Genomic DNA, 21336 nt, shown 5'->3' on the forward strand with positions numbered 1-21336 from the left:
TCGTCCTGTCCCTGCAGCTGAAAAACACCCCCATAGCATGATGCTGCCACCACCATGTTTCACTGTTGGGATTGTATTGGGCAGGTGATGAGCAGTGCCTGGTTTTCTCCACACATACCACTTAGAATTAACGCCAAAAAGTTCAATCTTGGTCTCATCAGACCAGAGAATCTTATTTCTCATAGTCTGGGAGTCCTTCATGTGTTTTTTGGCAAACTCTATGCGGGCTTTCACATGTCTTGCACTGAGGAGAGGCTTCCGTCGGGCCACTCTGCCATAAAGCCCCGACTGGTGGAGGGCTGCAGTGATAGTTGACTTTGTGGAACTTTCTCCCATCTCCCTACTGCATCTCTGGAGCTCAGCCACAGTGATCTTTGGGTTCTTCTTTACCTCTCTCACCAAGGCTCTTCTCCCACGATTGCTCAGTTTGGCTGGACGGCCAGGTCTAGGAAGAGTTCTGGTCGTCCCAAACTTCTTCCATTTAAGGATTATGGAGGCCACTGTGCTCTTAGGAACCTTGAGTGCTGCAGAACTTATTTTGTAACCTTGGCCAGATCTGTGCCTTGCCACAATTCTGTCTCTGAGCTCCTTGGACAGTTCCTTCAACCTCATGATTCTCATTTGCTCTGACATGCACTGTGAGCTGTAAGGTCTTATATAGACAGGTGTGTGCCTTTCCTAATCAAGTCCAATCAGTTTAATTAAACACAGCTGGACTCCAATGAAGGAGTAGAACCATCTCAAGGAGGATCAGAAGAAATGGACAGTATGTGAGTTAAATATGAGTGTCACAGCAAAGGGTCTGAATACTTATGACCATGTGATATTTCAGTTTTTCTTTTTTAATAAATTTGCACAAATTTCTACATTTGTTTTTTTTCTGTCAAGATGGGGTGCTGAGTGTACATTAATGAGAAATAAAATGAGCTTTTTTGATTTTAGCAAATGGCTGCAATGAAACAAAGAGTGAACAATTTAAAGGGGTCTGAATACTTTCCGTACCCACTGTATCTAAATGAAATATTAATCTACATATTTATCATTTAAGACTAAAAATAAGCCACCTGTATTGACAACTGCTCTTGCCATAACCAGATGTTCTGTCTTTTCCCACTTGTAGCACTTTTATTTTATCTGTGGTACACAAATTAGTGTCTCGTTTAAAATGAATTTCAGCCCAACAATGATGAGAAACAAGTGTAGCCATTGAAATATACATAGCATGTTTTATTGTACACAAAGACCTTCAGGCCAAGTAACAATGCAGCTGAACTTGTTTGTTTTCCCATTATTTCATCAGATTGTAAATCCACTCCTTTATTCACCTAATTCAAACAAAAGGCTGTCAAACACAAATGTAAATGATGCTGTTGACAAAACTGAAGAGTAAATGAAAAAGTAATTCGTACATTTTCAGGCATCCCCATTTAAAATGAAATAATTAGGTTAGATTGATCTCTCTAAAATGGAAATACAAATGCAATACTGTATCCTTACCAGTCGGATATGTTTATGATTCAATGTTTTTATTATTGTCAATAAATCCCAGTTGTGTTTTAAAAAGACTAAAAAAACAAACTATTAAGAACTGAAACACATAAATATATCATACAGCAACATTTTTCCATTCATGTGAAAGAGATATTTCAAAAATAGGTTTAAACATTTAGATTTACAAAAAGCAGGTTACTCAATGGGATTGTATGAACGGACACAAATAGCACACGAATGGCACGCAACTCATGTTCAGGCTTAAGGGGGAACTCCACTAATGTTTTTTTATATCACAGTGTGTTCAGTTTAACTTCCACACTGTTGTATTAAAGTAAGGCTATATGAAGTCTTCCTTGGCTCCAGAGTGAGAACGTTGACGCAAGTAGACTGGGAATGATGTTTACAGTTTGAAAATGAAATATTCCTGGGGGTGTGGATTTAAAAAGAAGTGATGCCTCCCAGACCTTTGTAGCTGCTATTTATCTTTACGTGAGGCTACTTGAGTCAACCCCTTTTGAAGTTGATCTATATCCTTTTGATTTGATTGTAGATACTCCTGGTAATTATGTTTTGTTTCTGTTTATTTCTTTTTAATCATTATATATTTCATTTCGTTTTCTTTTTAAATGTTATTATTCTTATTAACCCCAAAAAATAAATAGTTGCCTCCATAGAGTTTACATAAAAACGTACACAAAAGCTCCCCTCTTGCGAAGCCAAAGCATATCGATCGCCCCCTAGTGGCTAGTCCCCGTATATGTCATAAACCCTGGCCACACCGTGATAGCAGTTGGACCAAACTAAAAAATAAATTTAGACCTCAAACAGACTTTTGCCTGATCTGGTTTCTGTCATAACTCCCTCTTATCACGTTAATGTTTCTTTAAATGTTTGTCTTTCTGGTAAGTTTTATTTTAAGTAGTTGTTTGACACTATAGAAAATAAGGGGTGTGACGTCATGATTGACAGCAGCTCTGTGTGTGGGCGGAACCTCGATACCGCGGCTTCATCCCCACTGATCACATTTGCGCAGACTCCGATTCCAATGACGTCACCAGCGCAATACGGAAGTCCGTATATGCAGGGCAGTTTGAATTCACTTTTGTGTAGTGAGAGGAAGTGGAGGAGAGTTGTCCAGCTCTTATTTACAGGCCGAGGTCGCTATTAGAAACACATTCAAACCTTTTGACCAAATTGTTGGTGGGTGAGTAGGAAATGTAGGCACCGTGGTGGTAGGGGAAGCAGGGAACAGTCTGCGACGGCGACAGTAAATCAGTAGAGTTCTCCTTTGAGCATATTGGTAAACAAGAGGGGGGAATTTTTGACAACTAGACTACGAAATTATTTTGTGTGTCATACGGCTACATTGAGTGAAAACCGGATGACCGTACAGACACAGGGGTCTACACCCTTCTTAATTCTGCATTCCCCGAACGTTGACGGAATGCTCCCACGACGAGGTGTGCGCGACCCTCACAACAGCTTCACAAAACCACGCTGGCTGTGGCGCAGTTGTTGGCAGAGATGCCGATGCGACGGCGGCAGGTGAACATTTTGCGGAGCTCGGCACGGAAGCGGTCGTGCAGCCAGGCGTAGAGGAAAGGGTTGCAGCAAGACGAGCTCATGGCGCACAGGTGGCAGAGCAGCTGGATGAGCAGAAAGTACCGCTTGTCAATCAGGTCAATGTCGATGTCGCGCAGAACATTGAACACGTTGATGGGCATCCAGCAGACGCCAAACGCCGCCACGACCAGGCTCACCAACCGGAAGGTCTTGCGTTTGCGCATGCGCTGGGCCTCCGCCTGGCTCTGGGTGTGGTGGCCCGGCACCACACAGTTCCGCAGTTTGACCGAGATGCACAGGTAAGAGATGCAGAGCGCCGACAGAGGCAGGACGTAGGTGATGAACAGGGTGCTGTACGCGTAAGCCAGATGCTCCCGCTCCTGGCCCATCCAGAACTCCTCGCAGATGATGAAGCCTTCGTTCTTGAACTCCACGTGGTAGGTGTGAGCCACAGCCGGAGCCACCAGACCACAGGACAGCAGCCAGATCCCTGACAGGAGGTAGGTGCAGGCCAACACGGAGATACGCTTTTTCAGAGGGTGCACTGTGGCGTGATATCTGTGAAGAAGGAGAGCAGAGGAGTCCGAGAGGATGCGGAGTTATTGATGCTAACGCGAGTTAATTTGCAGGGACGAAGAAGAACAACATTAACCAGTCAATGCTTGCCAACAACAGTCAATGTGCATGTAATCGTATGCTATTACTGAAAGCCCCGCAGACATTGCAGGCTTAAAAAAATGACAACAGGACTAAATCAATGCTAAATTAGCAGTCTCCAACCAGAAAAAAAAACTTTTAGTTTCACAAATATCAAATCCAATTCAGGTCTGCCTCTGTAAGTAAGGTCAGCAGAGCAGGATTACTGTAATTGAGCAATGAGGAACCGTACCCCAGTCGGGTAATTAATCCTCCAGCCTTGTTGTGCTTCTTACAGACAAGATTTACATTTAGATAAACCCAAAGCATGGGATTAGTGCGTAATATCTCTCCAGAGCTGTCGAATACTGTGAGCAACCGTTGAAGAAATACAATGCCCTGATGACAGAGGTACACTCTCTAACTCAAGGCAAAACATTTGAAAGGGCTACCATGAATGTACCGGAACATTTGCGTTTCAATGCTCATCTCCCACATCAGGCACACTCTTTGAACTTTCATTGAAAGGTCCTGGAGTGCGCAGAGAAAAGCACTTCAAGATCTGTTATCCTTGAAAAATGTCACGCATCGACTCCTGAATGAGTATCTAACAATACAGCACAGAACTTGTATAAGGGTCACATTTCAGAAATATGTGGCCCAAATCATTGTTACATATTCTTGCATCGTCGTGCTGAGCATCTCAGTTGTATTCTGAGCTACATTTAGAGACATTTGCATCTGCTGCTGCAACAATGTACAATTATTTTTGAGTTATTTGTAGTTTGCCAAAGGGCGATTTAAAACTGTTTGCGTAAATGCCTCAAGCTGAAAACCTTTGTCTCTTTTTGCTCATCTGATGATTCACTAGGAGATGTTGGTGAGAAGCTGGATGTTTAAAAAGAAAATTCAAGAGGAATCCAGAAAGTTTGTCCACTGTCCTCCGGCTCATTACGACTTACCTGTCCACACCGATGGCGGTGAGAGTGAAGACCGAGACGTACACCGTCACTGGCTGGATGAGGTACACAAGGTAGCACATGAAGCGGCCGAAGACCCAGCCGTGCGGGTTGAAGGCGTAGGCCAGCGTGAAGGGGACGCATGTAGCGCACATCAGCATGTCAGAAAAGGCCAGGTTTCCTATAAAAAAGTTGGTGACGTTGTGCATCTTGCGGGTGCGGCAAATGACATAGAGGAGCAAGTAGTTGCCGAAGACGCCCACCAGGGCCACCAGAGTGTAGCAGGGAATGATGAGCAGCTTGAAAGACTGCAGCAGCTCCACACCCACAAATTGGGGGCTGCGCTTCGAGGAGCCGTTCTGCAGCGCCACCTCAAACACTCGAACGGTGTCATTCCCGCCGTGCATCACAACACACGGGGGGGTGAGCTCGGCTTCCCAGCCACTGCCTGCGTCCTCCATCCCAGAAGGATGGTGTCCACCTGCAGGGGGGGATGTTGTGATTAACCATAAGGTTATGTAGGCTATTCCACAGCATACAGTGAAATATCCAACTCTGCCAGAAATCACATTTGCAAATAGGGAATACTGACCGAGTGATGCACATTAATTTGCTACGACTGCAGACTGCATTTACAAGCACAGTTTGTATTTTTTTTTTTTTTTTTGTATAATCCTACGTAACTGCAGACAAGACGAGCAGCTTCGTGAGCCAGTTCTTCTGCCCAGCTACAACTGTCGTCTTTGTGATAAAGAATGTATCAGTCCTATCTGAGAAAAAAACAAAACACTGTGCTGACAGTAACTTCTTTTTGTTAGACTACATCAAGGTCTCCCTTCATTAATTAGAAATTACTACAAAGATATTTTTTTAATTTCTATTTCTATTTTTTTAAATACTTGATTTTTTGTTTGTTTTGCTGCAGTGTAATTCTGACATCAAGTAGGCTGCCCATCACCTCCAACCAGCGCTGTTCAGTGAATTCAATAGAACTTCAACACAAACACTGCACATTAAAGTTCCAGCTGAAATAGTTCATTTCAACTATATTTAGCTGAACTGAGGAAATTTGAAGGACATGTTATGACAGCACAGCTGCATGACTACATATGGCAATACTCGCACAAGCACACAACTTCACACAGTAGTGTCACATTTGGAGAAAAAAAAATACACATGCATTTTGAATGTCTTTAGGCTACAGATCTGCAAAAAAGTCGGACTTAAGTTAAAACGTAGCTACTGTGGAGTTCTTGAGGAACCTTTAAAATTGATCTCTGACAACAGTAAAAAAAAAAAATCATTTTCTTATTACAGTAACTGGCAAAATATTACAGGAAAGATTCTTGCCACGGATTCCCCTAAATGTTCCACAGTTACACCTTTTGCTGATGGGAGTTAATAAATATACTTGACGATAACAGGATAGAATTTCTATTGTAATTGGAAAATATAGTTCAAACCATGATAACGCATTTAACTGTTGCCTGAATATCAGAGAGCCTGCTGTGAATGGTGGAGGCGATTCACGGTGCTTCTCTTGTTTTTGTTAGTAAGTGACACGGATTACATTTATATTTATGTATATATGTATTAGATTATTTGGATGAAGGAAAAAAATGTCAAACAAAAATAGGATCACAATATGATTTTTAGCTCCCAGATGCTCTGCCAACACGAGCGGTTTTTTTTTTTTCTTCAAATGAATTAACTGATTTTAACACTGCAGTATCCTTAATGCCAAGATAACCCTGGCACCAATATCGTGATATCATATAGCCTATTTACAGCTTAATAGTTTTAGTAATCGTCGGTGTAAGTTGTTAAGAATATTTACAGCCTATCTGAAGTCTCTTAGATGCTGCCTTGGAATATGGATAGAATGGAAAAGACGTGACGTTGCAGATGTAGAAATAGTCGGTCGGACATAACAAAAACACACCACGAGTTATTTAAAACCCCTCCAAGTCCAGCGTAAATAACTAGTATAACTTTAAAGATGTTTTTAAAGAGAAAAGCATTTTGACGCACGTTTGCATCATTTGCGTCTTTTTCTTTTCGTCAGACTTGATTACATTTAGGTAACAGACACATTTTTCATCTCGCACCGGTGACCAGATAGCACACCTACCGTGTGTTGATCTCTCCGTTATCAGATGCAGAATATCAGTGCAGAAGATGTTCGGCGCGGAACTTCGTGCGTCTCTGGAGATATCCGCGCTTCTCACGCAAACGAGCGGGTTTCTGAGCCGCAACTATTAAAGCCGTGCATCAGCACTCTTAGCCTGACGTTTTTCCAGCAGACAGTAGATGTGCATCGTAATTACTTACATACCTGTAATGTTAAGCGAGGGTGCTGCGAGGCGATCAACAGGTGCAGCGCAGCTCACGGGGATGGCTCGCTTTTATATCTGCTTTAAACTTGACTGACAAATCAAGTGACTGACGGACGCGCGTGTCTGCGTGGAAGATAATCCTACTTAACCTAAACCAGACTACTGTAGTTTACTTATAACTATAATGTACAACACCTGAGCAGATATATAAATTATTCTGTGAAATACCGAGCAACCAAGAAACTCCTCCATCATCCGTAGTTATAATAGGGATGGGTCATGGTGATGAGCATATTTTTTTATTCTCATTCCCAAAGGTCACCCCTATTTGCATTAGTGCAACAGAGATCACTGCTATCTTGTCTCTAATGCTTGAACTGTCATGCTTCCATGGTCACAAATATTTGTAAAAGGGACAGAGGGGCAGACTGATAAGGAGGTTATGTATTGGTAGTGGTCTTTGTGAGAAAGGCAATCAGAGATGGAGCTCTGTGGGCATGGTGCTTCAGTTTATGCAATCTGACTCACAGTTTCTCCTAAACAAGCTCTAGCAGAGGCAAAACAACCATGGCTAAATGCTGTCATTAGAGGATTGATTCTGAATCAGCAGCCTGGTGTGAAGCCAGATGACCAGGCCTGTTAAAGAAGATCCTGATGTGATGTTCTCAGTGAAAGCTGTTTTCAGTGTGACTGAGGTTTCAGCACGTTCATTTAAAGCTACAAGAGTTTGGTTGTAATCAATGGAGGTTAACTCTATTCACACATCTTCCTGCACGCAGATTGTTGGTTAAGTTACTCAAGCTGCAAAGAACCTGTGCAGGAAACTATTAATTGAACCTCTTGTTCCTCCAAACTATGGATTTAAAAAAAATAATAATAATAATAATTTTTTTTTAACTTTCTTTAAATTATATTAGTAGTAGGATTTCTTCGAAAACAGTAGCTAGGAAAGATGGAAAATACCAAAGCTATATGAGAAATTTGAAGCCGGACATACTCTTAGGCCAGAGATACTTCCTTTTAACTATGTATTTGTATGCACATAATGGCTATCTCGTGTATCCTGTGTCGTTTGAAACATTAATTGAGCACGTCCTCAGAAATGAACTCATCACGTCTACAAGATCCAATGCGCACATGAACAGTTGGGGCAGTGTGGAGATGCGTTAGGGTCAGTATATGAAAGCAGCAACAATAATGGCAAAATATGTTGAAGACAAGTTAATAGACTAAGTCCACAGTTACCTGCACAGTGATAAATAATATCAGAGCAGCTGACCTGAGATCGCTGCGAAACCTGCAAAATAAACGGGAACAAGTCCGAGACCGTTCTGTCCATCCATGGAGTGGGAACAGTGACAATGGCATGTTTGGTCCCCGAGGCAGGAGACACAGCACGCAGCACCACCGGGCAATAGTAAAGCTGCTCATGTGGCTGTAGACTCTTGGTCATGTGTTTAACTTCCAAAGACATAAATATTAGTAATTTGGGGATTTGTCTACAACTTTTCTCCTGATAGATTCACAGCTCAAAAAAGACAAATGCATTACACAATAGTTAATGATAAATGTTTTCAATCACTGCAGCCTTTAAAGTGTTAAAGTTCTGTAAAGTAAAATTCTGGGAACTTCCTAAAAACTTTTTGGATTACCTACTTCACCATCATAAGAATCATCAAGTGTTGTGATTTATGACTGAACCGGCAGATGAATTTATTTAGTTTTCACGACAGGCCTAATGATACATTGTTCAATATAGAATAATACAACTGGAAGTTCAAACTTGATTGGGAAAATGTATCAACAAATCAAAAGAGACTCTTAAGTAAAGTGTGTCCTGTCAAGGCCATCGAGGCATCACAGCCCAGTAGAACAGCATGCATATTTATAATTGCTGTTATTGAAAGGATGACACAGTTCAGATCATTTCTTTCCTATTCATACTCCACTTGAAATTATGATTATGTTGCCAGTCAATCTGACAGTAGTTGCCATGTATTGGGGTCTCTTTTTGTTTGAAGTTCATAGCTTTTGTTTGATGCTCGATATGAGTCGTGGCTAATCTCTGGCCAGCTGAACACCTGATCAATTACGATTGTGGTAAAGAGAGGCTGCTCTGCGTCCACTCAGTGGCACTCAGTGTGCCCTAAATTTATTGCTTGGATTGACCTCCAGCTGTGACTATTCGTGCTCAGGCGACAAAGTTCAATGAATAACTATTTAGACTGCTGTCTGTGACGTGATTATACCTTCACAGTATAGGTTAACATCAACGCTGCTGCTTGGATGCGTGCTCAGGAATGGATTAGACGGTTGAGGCAGAAAACACCTTACTTTCTCTCTGTGTGAAAGTGTGCTCCTAACCTTACTAAATAAATCTCTAGCTGTGGTATAGCAGCATATGAAAAATTCAATATGGATGAATGAATATCTTGACCTAATTATGGCAATATTCCAGTTTTGTTGTTTAAGTTTTGGATTCACGAGGTCAATTAATGTTGCAACGACATGAGCATCCAGATATTAATGCTACACCACGGGTTTGATCAACTGAATGCAATTTGCTCAAGCACCTGTGCTGTTTACAAACACCTTCATCGGACATGCCTGTAACTGCTAACCCTAAATTTATTTGACTATGATTATAGACCTGAATTATTCCACTGTAAGTGAATTCTATAATTTTGTAATGTGACTAGTGCAAATATTTTGAGGCTTTCTCCAGATATGAATTACCAAATATATTTAACACTAATTACCAAAAGACATTTATTCTTCCATTTTTCCATCGTTCCAAAAGTCTTGGCACTTGCCATGATTGTTTGTGTTATGTCACCTGGCCAAAGCAGTACCTGAGCAGGTAGTGTCCATCATTCAGAAACATGGATGAGAAGTAGAAATGCAGCAGCATCCTGATTTATTTTTGGGTACATCAGTTATATATCCAGGCATATTACATGCAAAATGAGATAAAAACCTGACAATAACCGGGGTATTTATGTCATGTACACAAAAATTAGCTAGAAGGCAAACAATACCGTTCTCCTGGAGTCTGTGCAACTTCTGTGTTCGTGGTCATATTTGTATGTAGGCAATCCTCTTTATCCACGTATGTGATGATAACTGCATGAGGAATATAGAAGGTACGTAAATAGCTTATCATAAACTTGAAACCTGTAATATGAGCAAACATCTGCAACACTGTGTACATGCAAGCTAAGATGCAAATCAAAAGGCTCCAGGTAGGATTTAATGGCTCAGACTCTGTATGATGGTGCATGCTGATTGTCCTCGTTGTTCATCCAGGGTCACTGAAAATGAAAAGAGCGAGCACACTGGCTCCATTAAATACCTTGTCGCAACCTGTTTCCCTGAACTAAACAGCACGCAGGGACAATAATGGCATATTTCATAAATGAAACGAGGGCGTCTGGGCATATGAAGATAGATAAAAGCCCTATGTTTTCCAAAAAAAAAATTCTTTATAAAAAAAAAAAAAAAAGTGAAAATAACAAAAAATGTATTGCTTCATCACTGCCACACAGACATGCATGATAGAGGAGAGGATTACTCAATACATTCACATCATTTGGAAATGTTTCCGAGAGTGGAAAGGAAATGCTCTAAAAAAAGACATTACTCAGACCATGACATGTAAAAGCTCTCAAATAATCCAGTTAAAAAAGAATCTTTACAAATGAGACTTCTTGTTTTTCTAATTTGATTTGAACATGATTGATCACATTGGAAGTGAGACATGATTGTAGCTATTGGTTGTTTGTGCTGTCCTGCACTGAGACATAAACCTGGTTGATCAGAAGAAATTTGTAAGGTACATTTGTCTTTATGACTAGTGATATTTAAAAAGAATCAAACCAGACAAAAAAAAAGCTTATGAATGTAAATATGGTACAAAAGAATACAGCACAACCAAGTCAAATAAAAGAAGCGCGGGCATTTGCAACAATCTTTCAGGCAAGGTTGCCCACTCCTCAAAGCCTGGTGAATTGGGGGCATTTGAAAACTGCCCTCAGCATGTGCCTTCAATACATTTGAGTCATTTTTGTGTTCACAGCAACTTCAAAAAAAATTGAATAGGTTGAAGGCCTCCAACAAAATGATATGGCTGCGTGTCAAAGACGCATCACTCTGACAGGACATCACAAACACATCATGTTGTTTCTAAAAATGTAGGCTACAATATCTAGCCACAAGAAGACACTATATCTTTGAATTTACAAAAACTAATTGACAGTAAACAGTCAATTTAATATAAAATTACTCATCCATTCATGACCCTGATCACATATAGGCTACATCTCCATATACATAAAGTAAGTTTGACCTTATATTGATAAAATTCAAAAAAATGTAAGCTATAACCAGCTAACAATGCCATTTTGCTATCTACCAAACTGAAGCAACTTTCTGTAGCAAACAAATGAGGCGTACTGACCGTTGTTGTTTGGATAATTTAAAATTAATCTTTAGTGCAGCTAACGACAAGTCAAACTGTAGGCTACTAAAAAAAACAACTTCCAAATGGCATCAGTGGCTTTTTCTCTTGCTACTATGCTCTTGCTAAAATAGAGAAAAGCAAGCTACAACAAAAGCTGTAGGTTGACAACACATGTAAAGATTATAGGATACAGTAGCAGTGTTACTTTGAATACAGAGTAAACAGTAATACCTAGGGATTACACTATGGTGAGCTGATCCAGTACTGGGTCCATACAGTCTAACTTTACAATCAGTGCAATATTGCAGTATGCTGAAAAAACATAATGCTGCCTATTACTGGATCACTTGAGGGAGAAAAACACACAGAGACTAGTGTGTAGTATGAATTCCGCTAAGATTAAATAAAGCACTTTATAACAGTATTTTTTTGGCCATAGCTCCAATCCTAATCACGGTAAACATGAAACTGAATATTTTCATCTCAGTGTGTTTTCAATCAGGGTGAAAAGCTCCATTTATACAGATTTTAGACCTTTATCAAAAGCCGTACGATCAGAGTGAAGTGGTCAGAGCCAGATGGATGGACTGGGCTATATAGTCCACATTACCGCCGTTGATTGCACTCACGTTCAGGCAACCACTGGAGAGCAGGTACATGTGTCTGCTGTTTAACAGAAATTCTACTTGCTGGCCTAAAAGGGACAAAAAAAACCTTCAAGTAATACACTGAAAGGACATCAGCATTTATGTTAATATCATGGGCTGTGTTGCTTTATCTTCCGCAATCCTTTCTAATATATATATATATAAAATCCCTGAATATCACTTTGATGACACCAAAATCATAAATATTAATTCAATGGAGACTGATGAAGGTTAAGGCATAATTTTGAAGGCATAAAATGAGCCAAATATTTAACTATGTATGAAATGCAATATTTTCAAATTCTGTTCAAGCAGACCCTGGATGTCAGACCTTGATTTCATTCATGAAAAATGTTTCTGTAAATGCCAGTTAGGTATTTCAAAGGATTTAATAGCACAGAAAAAAGCAAGAGCTGAGGAAACGAATTATTCACATCAGACAGTATTTTGGTTTCTACTCATTAGAAGCTTGTGAAGTGACTTATTTGCTGTTCTGGATTTTAAGGACTTAGAAAAACTCCCCCAAAAAGTTCAACACAGAACTGTACTGTAAGTTTCTCACCATTCAAGCCAATGCAGGAGAAGAGTCCGCCTTGTTGAGTGAGGTGGTCCCAGCGACCTGGAGTTCCCAGAAGCCTCAGCTTTTCTCTTAAAATGGCTCTGATCAGCAAACACCTCTCAACAATGCGTTGAACTTCTCCCTGCCTTGGAAACACAGTAGACAACATTTTGAAAATAATAAATGAAGTATACTTATACTTACTACACCTACCGAATATTAAATGATTGAGAGGATAAAAGGGTGCATTTTGTGAGTGAAAGTTTTTGTCGACACAACCAGTTTAACTCTCTGAAGCCTTTCATGTCTGAAATAGGCCTGTCACAATTATTACATAATTTGATTATTTGAGCTGATTGCAGTTATTTTCCACTATCGTTGGAATTGTTTCCATTCATCTATAAAAAAAAAAAACATCTGAAAGAAACTAACACAAATGTCATATTTACATTTGTGTTTGAGCTGTCACCAGCACATTTTTATTAATTTAAATTGTTGTTGTGTCCTCTTCTTCTGCTGTTTTATTTGGCACACAAATGGAGAATCAGTGCTACCAGCTGATTATCTTGAGGCACTTACCCTCTCATTTTTGACCATCTGCATTTTGATAAGCATCCATGAATAAAAATCAATGATTTTGTTGGTAGCAAAGCCAAATACAACAACATAACAGCCCTGCTGTGGGAACATTTTGGTTTTAAGCCATTTTTGCAGCAAAAAGCTGGCGTGGCTCTGTGTGACTTTTGATCACTGCTTCGTATTCCCTGCGTTAGGGAATGTAGCCCATTTCTTCCCCTCTCATATGCTACACCTCGACCTGGCGTTTTGGGTTTTACTGTTGTGTGTGAGGTAACAAACTGCACAATAGAAAATAAAATTGAGTTCAAATTGACTTGTATCCTTTTCCTTTTTTTTTTTAAAGCACAACAACCCCAGACCCTACAGAAGGTTGGAGTTAAAATGACAGATTACAGTTTTAGTTTGTAGTAGGGGCTCTTTTGGACACGTGGACTTCCTTTGGGACACATACAGTAAGTTCTTGAGATAATTTTAGTTTCTCACCATATAGACCAAAGCAGTGGGAAAACGACTGCGCACAGAGGAGCTCCAAACCCTGCGATGTACAGTACTGTACAGGCCAAGCATCTCGCTCTAAATCTCCAGAGCAGAACGCTTGAGCAGGCAGCAGGAAGAAGGGGAAAAGCCTGCGCCTCTGTTGAAAACAGTGCCAAGACAGCAAATGATGATCCAAGTGGAAGTGAAGACCTCGTAATTTTAGCCTCTGTTAAAGATCATCAGTGTTGCTACACGTCAGATACCTTGATGAGTTGTGTAATCGCGGACCATTGATTCGGAGAGAGGTCGGCTCCAGTTGGGTAGTGGGCAGATGCTGACAGAACAACAACACTTTTCTCTGGAGCTCTCTCCAAATCCTCCACAATCTTCTCCAAACAAATGCAGCGCTGCTTGTCATCCCAGTAATAATACTCACGGATATCTTGGATCCCTGCTGCTTGGAAGATACTGGCCAATGAATCTGCAGGGAGGATTAAGACATTATAACATTATATTAGATGACTAAAGCAGTAAATCTCAAGATCAATGCTGTTTTCATCCCTAGCATGTAGTTACATTAAGGTGCAACTGCACTTGTTTTCACCAATCTTACAGATTCTAGTAAGGGCTGCATTTGTTTCGTCAATAAAGTATTTTCACATTTAAAACGGCTGTCTCTATCACTACACAATATTTTTGCATGTTTACATATCATATTCTGTTGAAAATTTATATTTAAAAGAAAATGAAAATCAGGAGTGCACCCCATTTACATCAAGGCCTTTTCAAGCAGCACATGTACACAGGGTAACACATTTTGCTGGCCTTACCTGTGCTGCACTTAATTTTAATGTGTTTAAATATGATCCTTTTTTTTTTCTCTTGACAGGTTTCCTCTACTTCTCCTTTAAAGCATCTACATCTGCAGAAATGAACTAAATGTTCTGTATGTGGAAGGTGTAACATTTTCTCTGTGAATGTCTGACATGTCTGCTGAATATTTTTTACTCCTGTATGTATTTATGACCAAATATCATCTGTTCACGTGCAATCCTTCACATCGTGTCTCCTTCGTGTATTCATTTTCATGCAACTTGTGTTGCTATGGACACCGTGACTGCCCACTGTTTACAAATCATGTATTCATTTGTTATTTATGGTCCGTGGTGGCTTACATATGATTGATCCTGTAGTTGAATTGATAACATGATAGACATAGACAGATAATTGAGCAGTGCAGAACATACAGCAGAAGCCAAATAAGGAGCCGGAAATCCCAGAATTGAATTGTTATTCACTGTGTGTACGTTGGGTGTCGCTGTACTAATATGTAGAGGTCAGGTCTTCAGGTAGGAAGGTCACCGTTGTTGTTAGGTGTTTAACCCCGGAAGCACAAAGGGTTGTTTGCCCGCTGTGGCGCTAAAAGTTGTGTTGATTTATCGCTGCGTGGAAACCGGACAATTACGCAAGGTGGAAATAATAATAATAATAATAATAATAATAATAAAAGCGATTGTCATTCAGCAAACGGCGGAACAGCCAATATATTTGTTTTTACTTAACACGAAACACCGCAGCTGGTAAAGTCTGGTGAACAGAAGAGAAACACGTCAGACAGGCCACTGCAGGGTTAGGACTGCTGCAGTAGTTTGAAATGAAGTCCCTGGTCAAAAAAAAAAAAAAAAAAAATCCTGCACCGGATTAAAAGCTATTTGAAAACTTAGGCACGTTAGAAATAAAAGAAGACCAGGGAGGCTGAGGATTTCTGCTATGTTTTGGAGGACGTGTGTGGAGCATCTGACCACTGCTGAACACACACAGGTATGTGAAGCTACACCTTTTTTTTTTTTTTTTTTTTTTACGTTGTGCACACACACGACTGGACAGAAATTAAATACAGTGGTTGTCGATGCAGGCGGACAATAGACGTTACTATTAATTGACTGCTCGTTATGGAGATGCGTAACTACATGCAGAGCTCTGCCTGCACGCAGACACCTGCGTGTACCTCACGTGACCGCGCACAGCTGCGGGGAGAGCTACGACTCACTAATTAATTGGCTGAGTAGTAGGTCTACTATTTAAAAATAATTTAATGTTCTTTGTCAGCTACACCAGTGATAACTGATGTGAAGTCTTTAGTTTTGGACAGTCACAGTCATACATGTTTTATTAGACTCACTCAGCATTCCCTTCATCTGATTGGTCTAAAATTTACAAGTTTTCCTTAATTTATCTCACTATTGAAACAATAATATATATATATACTTAAAGATTTTAAAAATGCAGACAAATAAAAGTGGTGTGGTAAATTTACTTGCCGATCAAATGAAATATGTGCTGATAAAACCATTTGATTTTTTTTATCAAATTTTGATTTTAAATTCACTTACTGAGTTTCAAGGTGTACGTGCATGTTTTGGCAGAACTAACAGTTGCTGCGCAGTAAAGGATCCCCCATTATTTCAGCTTAAATCTGTATCAAATGTATGAAATGTGTAGAGACAAAAAGGCTCAAAGTATGTGCTGATAAAACCATATGAGCCAAAGTTCTCCAGAAATAAAGTTGCATTGTGGAGGCGAGGTTCATGCGATTCTCGGCTGGCAGGCAGAATTTGCCTTAACACCTGGACCGATGTGCAAACACTTAAGTGTGACTGGCGGTGTTGAAACATAATCACCTGATCACAATTATTTGATCTGAGAACAATCATTTTGCATTATCTTGATAAGTGCTTCCATTCATCTGTATTAAAACCGATGAATGGAACTTAACAAAAATTTCACATTTTATCACTATTTCCTTGTCATTTTCCACGACTTGAGGTTTGACTGAGATTTATTGACATTATCTAATTACGCCCTCTTCCTCTCCTCTACATGAGTGGAGAGTTGGTGCCCCAGCTGTTTATTTTAATGTGTTTAATATCCAACCGACCACATTTCGATGAGCATCTGTTGACATTATCTGTTGACATGGATTTAGTTGCAAAGCCAAACATCACAGCCAATTAATGGTTCTTCACCACAAGTTACATGCATATTATTAAACCATGATGAAGGTTTTACTATAATATTGGCATTAAATAAACAGAAAAAGACCCAGTTAATTCTAATTATTTGTATTCAAATTAATTGTCAACTAAAATGTAATGATTGTGACAGCCCACATATTGAGAGCTTATGTGCAGAGGCAGGAAGGTCATTGGTGTTGTCAGGTGGTGACCCGGGGAGGGCGAAGGGTTTTTGATTGCTGCGGTGCTAAAGCTTGTATGTCCGGCTGTGAGTTGTGTTGATATATCGCTGGAAACCGAACACTGGACATTTATGCTCTTTGGAAACGATAAAAAAAAGGGATTGTCATTCTGCAACTGAAGGATCCGCCTGCAAAATGTTTACTCAAAGCACATTAGCTTGTAATGTACAGTAACAGTAAACAGAAGCGAAGTGCGTCACTCCTGGGTTAGACAACAGTAGCTTGAATTAATACATGTAGCTCCTACACATATGTTACCACCATCACATTAGCATCATCAGCTACATTACTCATAATTTATGTGTTTCAACTTTTTAAAGCCAGTAAATTGGTGGTTCCATCTTTAAATGCTGTCCAGGATAAGTTATGTTTCATTTACCATCACAAGGGGAAGAGAGGTAAACTGGCCCACACCAAGCGGCATTAACATTGTACCAGTGCTTCAGGAGTTCAGCTCCAAGACGTACAGCAGCGGTAAAACCAGGAGTTTGGACACCCAACACCTGCACAAAAAAAAAAGCCAGTAAGCACCGAGTTATTGAAATGATTGATGTGGAAACACCTAAGTGCTGATCTGATTTATTCTGAAGTTGAAGCTGGAGGTAAATCCATGACTTCATAATTACAGAGTATTCTGCTGTGTCTCAAAGTGATGGTAATGCTACTTAATTGCATGATTAGCTTGATTACCAGCAGGCTACTGCTTCATGTCGTCGTGTTCGTTAGTGTGCAAAGTAAGGTGTAAATATATCCCGCTGCTATAATGAGATATGGTACGTATGTACAGCTGAGATTACCCGGTTCTCCAGTATAGCCCTCGAACTCTTCCCCAAAGCAACCTCTGTCGCACGCCGGGTGAACTCCTCCAGACCAAGAGAAGATGGATACTCTGGACGAAGAGTAGGATCAGTGCTCAACTGTTGCTTTATTTTTCCGACAAGACGCAATTCAAATGTCTTCCCTTCCTCGCTGTAATACTCTGCAAAGGACAGATGTTGCCACAGCTTTTTTTTAATCCACCAAAACGCTATCAAACTCAAACATCATTGTGAAGGAAACTAGAAAAGGAAAAAAAAAAAAGGTTCACAATAGCGCTCTCAGAATCAACCATTTCTAAAATGTGTGCATTAAAATTTTCTTTGTAATTAATGTAATCAAGAAACAACTGCAACTTCGTATGGGGCTGCCTACTGGTGATTATGGTGAAAGAAAATGTCTGCGAACCTCCAGAGTGAGTGAGTAATTCGATGCAGTCAGTGTAAATGGACCACACGGTGACTACTGTTCCAGTGCTCTGCTCATATGTAATCTTTTTCTTTCTAGTTTCATGCCATATTAAGGATCTTTATATTAATATAAAAAGGCACATTATTCTGTTAGGCTCCTGCAGGAATGTGTTAAACTGCACATTATTTCAGACGTGACTGAATTTGTGCATAGAAGAAAACCTGTAATAACAAATTTACTGAAGGGGGAGAAAACCTCCCTCTTTTCTTATTTCTGGTTAAAAATAAACAAAAAGTATCATAAGAAGAGCAGACTCACCTTTCCCTGCCAGAAAAACTTTCTTGACCTCAGCGTCCTTCTTGAGGGCAGACAATAGCGTTGGTTTGGGAGTCGCTGCTGCGGTGTGAGTATGGGTAAGCGGGGTGAGATGACCTCCTGGGTCTCCATTTTGGCTGACCCCTTTTTCATCAAGGCTGCTGTCAGGTCTGTTCATCTTGAACCCAGCCAGACAAATAAGCCCGATAGCTGCGTGAGCCTTTTGTTTAGGCACTGTTGCTAAGCTACAGCACGTATTTAGATACGGTCACCCAGGCAACGGTGATGGATGAGTTTGTCACTCCCTAATTTGTGGCTCTGGTGAGTTTACTTTTGCCATCACAGTGAGCTAACAGCCTATCTTGAGATGAAAGGATCAGTTATCCGTTTTGGTGACCACCTGCCTCAGATGTGTGCTTGCTTCAGCCTCCAACACTGACAGCAAATCAGTGTGAAGAGGACCCTCATGTCCTCATTAGCTTTTTGTTTTTTTTCAGTGGTCTCATAGCTACCATGAATTAATTAGAACACAAACAGTAAGGAGTCTAGAGGCAGCTTGTAATATCAACATGGGCTCGACATATTTTTCCCACATCCAAAACTTCCACTGATACATTTGAAACATTTTTAACCAAATATGAGTTTTCTGAGATCATTTTCAGAGATCAAGCAACCTCTTCATTGTTAGAGGTATCGGAGTAGTTCATTTGTCATACACTATACATTCGCTTCAGATTATATCAAATATAGCAAAGATAGTCTGTACATCTCTGTACACCAGACAATGTTTTCTTGCTCAGGAACCAATTAACCTCAGACACATCCAGCCTGGAGTGTAAATCTCTCCAAGTTATGAAAAAAAACAACCAACGCATTGCATGTGCATCATGCTTTGAGGAAACAGATTTTCCTCCAGGCAGAGATTGAACATGAGACATTTCTCAAGATGATGAAAATAACAGCAGTGAATTTCAGAGGAAATGAACCCCAGGATGAAACATCTTACAGCTATTGTGTGGAGGAAAACAAATAATAAATGTGCTGGGCTTCTCTTAATGAAGCTGGAAATCACCAATCACTGCACTAGATGGCAGTAGATGGCCAAACCAGGCAGTTAGGCCTGTTGATTAGAGTCCAGGACTAATTTAAGAGACACTCTTTTCACCAGCCTGTCTTGTCCACTGCTGTCTAAGCTCTTGCAACACTTGACAATAGCCTTCAGAGAAAAGCAGTACCATTGTAATGTGAAATGGAAGAGTTTTTATAATGTGATATGTGCCGTAGGGGAGCAATGGATTCTGGTCTTTTCACACAGCTGTCACAAACGCGTATCTCTCCTCCTGTGATGGATTTTCTTTCTGTGATTGTCAAACATCAGCTCAGAATGACGAGTTTCACTTTATTCTGAGGCTGGGACAACAAAATTGACCCTGGCCTTTGTAGACTGCTGGATATGTAAATCTCTGGCTGTTGTGGCTGCACCTGAAATATTAGTGTGATGTCAGATTATCTGTGTTTGCCCAGTTGTCCATTAAGTGAAACAAATTCTAATCAGTCAACAAAATGGCTCGAGAAACACAGTTACAAAGGCACAGCAGCAAAAATGGCTATTGACTGTTTGATTTGTGGTCATCTGAGAAAAGGACTTGGATTCTTTTATCTACTGCTGTCGTATCATCTAAGTTTGGTGTCAAAGGATTTCTTTTGTCGGAAAAATCTGTGTCCTGAAGAAAACTTTGACCTACCTGTTGACTCAGTGAAGGCTAAAAGCTGTATTGAACAGAAAAGTGCATATATCAAGTCAGTCAGTTGCAATCAAGAGAGAGCGAGGAAAATGTGGCACGCTTTGAAGTAGATCCAAGATTAAAAACATCACAGACCCTTCGTCACATTTAATAGAAAGCATTCAAAACACACAAAAATGTATTAAAGTGGAATGATAAAGTCATTACTTTGTTGAGGTGGATGCTTACATTTCCAGAAGAGCCTTCAATGAAAAATATTTATGACTTAAGTATTTAATGTATTTTATCATAATGTTTACATGTTATTAGTCTATGACTCATCACCTTTCATCTCAGCCTCATGTGCACACTGGTGAATATATGCTTATATATAAAATCAAACAAAAATGAATTTTGTCTCTTCTATTTTTATCTTATCAAATCCTCTGAGTTGTACCTTAAGTGGTGGCTCCTCTTTTTCTTTCCCTAATTTATGTTTAGAATTGATTTCAATCTAATCCCTCTCATAGAAAACATTGCAACAGGAATCATCTGATAAGAATGTGGCCTTACTTCAGATGGGATAATTGTTTCCACTGAGTTGTGGCTTTTTGCTGGATTGTAATTCTGTAGTCACACAGCTAATATTGGTCTTAGTTTGTTTTCAAAAGTCTTGTTTTATTTTTTAAAGTCCTAAATCACATAAATACCAAACAGCAGCAGAGCCAGACATGACTGTGGTTTCGATTACTTAAAATAATATTGGAAAAATCAGCTATTTAGAGTTGCATCTTGAGCTCACATCAACAACAGTTTTACATTGCCCAGTGTTGTGGAACAGTGTGAAGGTCAGGCCCTTCCAAGATAAATCTGAAGAGACATAAGAGGATCAGAGGGATAGAAAAGAAAAAAATAACTCGTATAGAAAATTATGTTTACTTTGTCCTCAGTTTGTACAACTTTTCACTTTTTTTCTTGATAAAGTTATTTCTCCCCTTTCTGCCACTAAAGAAACCATAAAATGAAACAACATAAGATGGAAAAAAAAAAAAGCACATTGAGACTGAAGTCATGATGAGAGCCAATAAGTACAAACAATTCTTTG

At 39.8% G+C, this 21336-nt stretch overlaps 2 protein-coding genes across 3 annotated transcripts; both read right to left on the reverse strand.

The window, feature by feature from the left end:
• Window positions 1–1218: 1218 nt before the first annotated feature.
• prlhr2a (prolactin releasing hormone receptor 2a) lies at window positions 1219–10112 on the reverse strand. Of its 2 annotated transcripts, none has more exons than XM_069699784.1 (3): window positions 10027–10112; window positions 4656–5133; window positions 1219–3615 (listed from the first exon to the last, which is right to left on the reverse strand). In XM_069699784.1, exons 2-3 carry the CDS (start codon window positions 5111–5113, stop codon window positions 2979–2981), a joined length of 1095 nt encoding a protein of 364 aa, XP_069555885.1. In that variant the 5' UTR covers window positions 5114–5133; window positions 10027–10112; the 3' UTR covers window positions 1219–2978. The 2 variants fall into 2 exon arrangements, with proteins under 2 accessions (XP_069555885.1, XP_069555884.1); XM_069699783.1 differs by lacking the exon at window positions 10027–10112 and adding an exon at window positions 6784–7050.
• On the reverse strand, window positions 9889–18744 carry got1l1 (glutamic-oxaloacetic transaminase 1 like 1). The gene is made up of 8 exons (XM_069699643.1): window positions 18511–18744; window positions 17763–17944; window positions 17345–17468; window positions 13973–14190; window positions 13716–13866; window positions 13626–13668; window positions 12657–12799; window positions 9889–12141 (listed from the first exon to the last, which is right to left on the reverse strand). The coding sequence occupies exons 1-8, from the start codon at window positions 18683–18685 to the stop codon at window positions 12002–12004; spliced, it is 1176 nt and encodes a 391-aa protein (XP_069555744.1). The 5' UTR covers window positions 18686–18744; the 3' UTR covers window positions 9889–12001.
• Window positions 18745–21336: the final 2592 nt, after the last annotated feature.

This window comes from Brachyistius frenatus, unplaced genomic scaffold, assembly GCF_029030835.1.
Source record: "Brachyistius frenatus isolate BFR_SWC_R1_liver_20210118 unplaced genomic scaffold, ASM2903083v1 Contig_31, whole genome shotgun sequence".
NCBI lineage: Eukaryota > Metazoa > Chordata > Actinopteri > Embiotocidae > Brachyistius > Brachyistius frenatus.